We start from the raw sequence: 7,118 nt of genomic DNA on the forward strand, positions 1-7,118 counted from the left end.
GAATGTGCGGAAAGAAAACGTGCGATGTATTGAGGAAATGTCAAAAATGCTGTTAAAATATTACGAACACGTCCGCCATTATGGCTCGTAAAAAGCTGGATACATCCTATCACTCGTCGACCAACATTTGAAAGGGGCGGATAAGCCAACTGTCAAACAGAACGAGTGAGAGCAAGGGGTCGGTCACTCGGCACAGCCGTTTTTATGTTAGGCGACTTGAAACGAGCCGGACTGTGCCGATGCTGTACCGAAAGTGCCGAACTGCAAGATTTGTTAAATTCGTTATAATCTGATAGATCTGGCAACCGTGCTAGATGATTTTGACAACTGGCAGTGCTCCCATTTCATATGTAAAATTGAACCGGGAGGTGTGTAGAGCCCTATGTAAATATTATTTTTATAAGGCTTTAGAGATGTGCCGCTTGATATATCTGAAGTGCCGCGGTACAATGTGCTGAGTGTCTGACCCCTTGAGTGAGAGTTATTTTTTGCTGGAGCAGCATAGGAAAATGAACTCTCACTCGTTCTGTTTGACAGTTGACTTATACGCCCCTTTCAAATGTTAGTCGACACTTGTACAATATAAATATTTGCACAGCTTGAACATAACATATACATACTTAAATTGTACTTAAATAAAAGCACCGAGCTCGGAAAAATTTTGCCAAAATCTCAACAGCCGACCGTTCGGTAAAATTTTTTATGTTGCCAAACGTTACTAAAGATTCGTAAACATCGATATACACCATCGACATTTTTACCGAACGTTCGGTTGTTGACATTTCAGCAAAATTTTGCCGAAATCGGTGCTATTTTTTAGGGGTGTAGGTTAAAAACGTTCACACCAGCGTAGGCTTACGTTTATGTGTACTAGTTTAGCAGTTATTTATAAGATCTGTTTTTGAGATATGTATTGCTAATTGCAAGAAAAATTGTCCAATAAATAAGTGCAAAATCGCTTTTAAAACCCAGGTAACCAATAAGCATTAAAATAAGCAGTAAATCAGTCGTTTATTAGCATCCCTGGCGTTTTATACTGCAGGTTGTTGTTTATCAGCTTTTTGACTGCATAACTGTTGTAAATTGGCATGCACAATTCTATTTAAATTCTTCTTGCTGGTAACTAGCTGCAAATAAGCATTGTCAGCACTATAAGAGGGCTAGCAGTAAAGTAGCCGCATATTTTGCCAAAATAGCATTTAAGTAGCATTTCAGGCAACTTAAATGCTTATTGGCTTGCTGTTAAATTGCATTGGAAATGCTTATTGGTTACCTGGGAAGTGCTGTTTTAGCTTAAATCGTTTCGGTCTCTTCGGCGCACTTATTGCTTGGAATGTAACGAAAAAGTGCGCCGAAGATACTGAAACGATTTAAACTAAAATAGCACTTTTATGAGCGATAACGCACTTTGGATGGTACAATTTTCCTTGAAATCAGCAATAAATTTTACTAAAATTTCTGGCTTTAGTTTTCGAAAGGTCAACTGTTTTGCATGCATTATGAGAAAGTCCTAAAGCCAGATTTATTTGATAACAAGCTGACCCGACAAACTTCGTATTGCCACAAATTAAACTGAGTTGTACATAAATCGTGAATCTCGAATGACCTTTGTCACAATCTTGAGTTTTACAAGTTTCTGGGGAGTTCATGAGTGTTTCAATATACAAATTTTCCTCACAGTAAAGTAGAAAATAACTCCCCCCATTGCTTAACCTGATAAAATAAAGCGGATTCGCCATAATTACAAACCATTTCGCTGAATACCATTTTGCGGAACACCAATTCTCGGTTGACCATAACGCGAACTATCCAGCTTTTTACGCGCTATAATGTCGGACGCTATAAATTGCGTTCGTAATATGCGAACAATCTTTTTGACAACTCTGCATACATCAAAACTGGGCACTCTTCTCCTGTATGGCAGTGTTACTTACTTAGGTGGCTTGCCGTCCTAAGACAAAGCCTGTTGAACAAAATTTCTCCATGTAACTCGGTTGAGGGCTACCGCTTTCCAATTCCTCGGACACCGAGTACTCTCCGCCAGATCTCGCTCCACCTGGTCTAACCATCTTGCTCGCTGCGCTCCTGGTCGTCTTGTTCCTACCGGATTTGAGGCGAACACCATCTTTGCAGGGTAGTTGTCCGGCATTCTTGCAGCATGCCCTGCCCATCGCATCCGTCCAGCTTTAGCCACCTTCTGGATACTGGGTTCGCCATAGAGCTGTGCGAGTTCATGGTTCATCCTCCGCCTCCATACTCCGTTCTCCTGTACGCCGCCGAAGATCGTTCTTAGCACTCGTCGTTCGAAAACTCCGAGCACTCGCAGGTCCTCCTCGAGCATTGTCCATGTTTCATGCCCGTAGAGAACAACCGGTCTAATAAGCGTCTTGTACAGGGTGCACTTTGTACGGGGACTTAGCCTGCTCGACCGCAATTGCTTGTGGAGCCCATAGTAAGCACGACTTCCGCTGATAATACGCCTCCCAATCTCACGGCTGGTATCATTGTCCGCCGTTACCAGTGATCCAAGGTAGACAAATTCATCGACTACCTCAAACTCATCGCCGTCGATCAATATACTATTGCCCAAGCGGTGTCGTTCGGCCTCGGTACCGCTGGCCAGCATGTACTTTGTTTTAGACGTATTTACCTTTAACCCAATCTTTTCTGCTTCGCGCTTTAGTCTGGTGTACTGTTCAGCCACCGCCACAGATGTTCTGCCGATAATATCCATGTCATCGGCAAAGCAGACGAATTGACTAGATTTGTTGAATATCGTGCCCCGCGTATGGCAGTGTTGCTCTTTCTATCGTTTACGCAAAAGAAGGAGAGCAATAGTTTTGTTTACATTTCGCACATTTTTGCCCTCCTTCTTTGGCGTAAACGAAAGAAAGAGCACGGTAGTGTTGCAAGCGAAGAGTGACAGATTTGATGTATGCAGAGTTGTCAAAAAGATTGTTCGCATATTACGAACACAATTTATAGCGTCAGCCATTATCCAGCTTTTTACGAGCCATAATGGCGGACGTGTTCGTAATATTTGAACAGCATTTTTGACATTTCCCTAATACATCGCACGTTTTCTTTCCGCGTGTTCACGGTAAAACTAAAGGAATGTATGGAAAGAAAACGTGCGATGTATTAGGGAAATGTCAAAAATGCTGTTAAAATATTACGAACGCGTCCGCCATTATGGCTCGTAAAAAGCTGGATACCATTTCGCGAAAAACCTTACGCGAGATGTACCATTTCACGGAAAATGTTTTTGTAGAGAGTACCATTTCGCAGGGGTGACCCAACTGAAGGAAGGTAATAGAGGTCAGTAGATCTAGGAAAATAAATAAACCTACACACTTAAAAAAAGGTGCGAAAGTCAGCAAAATTTTGCCAAACGTTAATAAAGATCGGTATCCAGCTTTTTACGAGCCATAATGGTGGACGTGTTCGTAATATTTGAACAGCATTTTTGACATTTCCCTAATACATCGCACGTTTTCTTTCCGCGCGTTCACGGTAAAACTAAAGGAATGTACGGAAAGAAAACGTGCGATGTATTAGGGAAATGTCAAAAATGCTGTTCAAATATTACGAACACGTCCACCATTATGGCTCGTAAAAAGCTGGATACGTCGATTTGCAAAACTGAAATTTTCACCGAAAGCTCGGCTGTCCAAATCTCATTTTACTGAGTTTTTGAAGTGTGTAGATAGAGGTGATCTCTACGAGGGGCTACACTCCGCAGTTTTCTTGTCTCCAAAAACACCCGCATGTCAAATTTGGTTCCATTTGCTTGATTAGTTCTCGAGTTATGCAGATATTTGTGTTTCATTTGTATGGGAGCCCCCTCTCTTAGTAGAGCGAGGAGTCTCTAACCATCATAAGAACCTTTCCTGACCCCAAAAACCTCTTTATGCAAATTTTCACGCCGATCGGTTCAGTACACTGAGAAAACTTTTTGTATAGTTTCTATGTGTCCCACACATAGATTTTTGCAATGTGCCTAGTCAATGAACTTTATATGCCACATAGTTATAATTTATGAGTACGCGAAACATTTGCACATACTATTCATATGCGTATATTTTTTATGTGTATAATTGCACATACTATTCATATCCGTATAATTTCTATGTGTATTTCTAGGCGGATTGTGTTTATATGCGGCACATGATAATCATCTAGAATTTCATATGGAAATTTACTATTAGTTATGTGCAGAATATTTTGAGTGTAGTTTTCGATTCTATCCAGCTTTTTACGAGCCATAATGGCGGGCGTGTTCGTAATATTTGAACGGCATTTTTGACAACTCCCTAATACATCGCACGTTTTCTTTCCGCGCGTTCACGGTAAAACTAAAGGAATGTACGGAAAGAAAATGTGCGATGTATTAGGGAAATGTCAAAAATACTGTTCAAATATTACGAACACGTCCGCCATTATGGCTCGTAAAAAGCTGGATAAGGAAAATTCGGGCAGACAGGCAGAAATCCATTTTTATAGGTATGGATTTGTGTGGGAGCCCCGCCCCTCCCCTTAGTGGAGAGAGGGATCTCTAACCATCATAAGAACCTTCCCTGGCACCAAAAACCCCTACATGCAAATTTTCACTCCGATCGGTTCAGTAGTTTTCGATTCTATAAGAAACAAGGGCAGACAGAAATCCATTTTTTTATAGGTTAGATTTATAATACCTTACCTTACCTTACCGGTGTGTTATTTGCTTTGAAACTATGTTCTACGTTTTTTTATTTTTTTTTCTGCGGGATATCATGTGTCATCATCGATTCGGCTCCTATGCTCCTATCATCATTGATGGTATTCAACCTATTCAACATAAAAACGCGCATTTTGTCTTCTGGCTGCTGGCAGCATCTGCTACGTTGGAACTTGGAAGCATCATTAAATAGCCTTCTCTACAATAATCCAGCAAGGAGCGGGCTTACTAATATCCTGGTAGGTTTATAAATGCTATGAATTGTGGTTTCATAATCCTGCGATCTTGCATATAAACTTATATCAAATTTTCGCATATTTTTTAAAGGTTCAAAGTGCCTTCGACGTCGCAAAATGGGTACCAACATTGAAAACACTGTAAGCATACATATATTCCATTGAACATAAAAACCTCTTATGAGTTGATAACCCTTATCTGCTTTTGAAATAAAGATGTTTTGGTGAATCGAGTTACTATGCCGAATTTGGTTATTAGGTTTGGTTTACTGTTTACAACCAATAATTTTGCACTTTTCCTCCTATGTATTTGTTACTGCTACGTGTAAAACGGGTTCTTAGCTGATTAGAAACGACTTCGCTATTAGAAGAAATTCAATGTCTATAAGAAATCAATGTGCATTACAACAAATTTTGTTTTATTAGTTATTATAGATTTTTTAAAGTAGGTACATGGTTTAGCATATGTATTTAACTATGGGTTAGGTACAACTTGCTACGATACACCGAATTACCTCATTATTAATCGCCTCTTTTGTTAAAAGGGTCTTCCGTTAAAAACTATATCGCGAATTAAGTACTGGATTGCATTTTTTTCTGTAAAGCTACTAACAAAATCAACCTTTAATCTTTTTCAGGCCACACATAGTGCCATTTACCGCGTTAGCGGCGAACGCACCTTGTTCGAATATGTTTCCGAGCAGAAGAATGCATTGGCTGCTTCAATTGCTGGCATTCCAGTGGAGGAAGCCACTTACCAGATAGAACTGGCACTGAGTTTCATGAAATACTATATGGAACGGGATGAGGACGGTTTAATGGATGAACCTACCGCCGTACATCGCTTGGTCGTTGATAAGCGCAAATCAGTGTTCGAAATCCTGCTAGACGTGCACTCGGCTATGCGTTCCACTTGCGTTGGATTTAGTCTGTATTTTGTTGGCGCGGATTCGTCGAAGAATGCGTTTATAGGAAAGCTGTTAGAGTTTACTAACTTTGATACGGGAGCTAAAGAGTTGAATATTCCCCCGATGAGTATGGATGCCTCGTTCTGCTCGATGATAGTTTTCGATTCCAGTGATCTGGAATCCGCCACTGATGTTCTAGCCAAAGCATGGGTGAACTGCTCGGTTCCATGGCTCATCAGAAGCGTACTCGTACAAGAAACTGTCCAGGAAAAGTTTATCCAACTGTTGGAGAGTAAACTGAAACCATTCACTGACAATGTGCCATTCGAGAAAAATCTTCGTACTGCCGTCAATAAAGCATCCAAGACTGGATTGAGATTGATTCAGAACCCGAAGGATGCTAAGGACCTGAAGCCAACTGTGGTGTATGGTTCTAGTGTGGATTTCTTTTTGGAGAATGATGGTAATGTAAGTCCTGTGGTTGTTATGAATGTTTTTAGAACTGCCAAGGAGGCGGTTGCCCTGGCAAATAAGGATAATGGCGGATCGGTGTCTCTTTGGACCGAAGAACTGTCGTTGGCTTTCGAGTGCGCATATGCGGTAGCTGCCCAAACAGTTTGGGTCAATTCGCATGCCCTTTTTAATCCGGCATTCCCATATACATTCCGTCGTAATGACTACTGTTACGGATCCAAGTACGCCATTTGCGAGAAAAAAGTTAAAACCATGTTTGTACCTACAGCGGAAAATCCTACTAACTCGTTCGAAAGGAACAGAGCTGCTATAAGTGCACTGGGAATCGCCTCTAGTGATGTAGCCGAGCAGCGTTTTTCTCTTGTGCGTAATGAGAACAATATTCACTACGAAATGGTTAGCATGCCGTACAAGATTGAGAACTACAATACCGGTAATCGCCTCCAGATTGTGGAAAACTTCTGGGACATGTTCCTTACAATCGATTCTTCCGATCGCTATTTGGCGATGGACTCCGTTCACAACCAGCGCAAGACTGTTGTCATTCCGTATGGAGTAAGCTTTGCTAACTAAATGTTGCTTATCAGATTAATGCATGTTGAGATTGAAATATTCGAATTACTTATCGTTATGCAGTAATGTTTTTCAATAAACGATTTACATTTTATACCGATGGTTGATCAATTCTGTTTGTTTATTACAAGCTGAGATTTTATTTGGAATCTTGAGCAATACACACTTAAATAATCATCTGATTAAGGAATTGGATGCTTCATAAAAATA

At 40.6% G+C, this 7,118-nt stretch overlaps 1 protein-coding gene across 1 annotated transcript; it reads left to right on the forward strand.

Moving 5' to 3' along the window:
* The first annotated feature begins 4,849 nt into the window (after positions 1–4,849).
* LOC128744071 (uncharacterized) lies at positions 4,850–6,983 on the forward strand. Its single transcript, XM_053840835.1, has 3 exons — positions 4,850–4,956; positions 5,045–5,094; positions 5,592–6,983. The coding sequence occupies exons 2-3, from the start codon at positions 5,071–5,073 to the stop codon at positions 6,906–6,908; spliced, it is 1,341 nt and encodes a 446-aa protein (XP_053696810.1). The 5' UTR covers positions 4,850–4,956; positions 5,045–5,070; the 3' UTR covers positions 6,909–6,983.
* The last annotated feature ends 135 nt before the right edge of the window (positions 6,984–7,118 follow it).

The sequence above is a fragment of the Sabethes cyaneus genome, chromosome 3, assembly GCF_943734655.1.
Source record: "Sabethes cyaneus chromosome 3, idSabCyanKW18_F2, whole genome shotgun sequence".
In the NCBI taxonomy this organism is placed as follows: Eukaryota; Metazoa; Arthropoda; class Insecta; order Diptera; family Culicidae; genus Sabethes; species Sabethes cyaneus.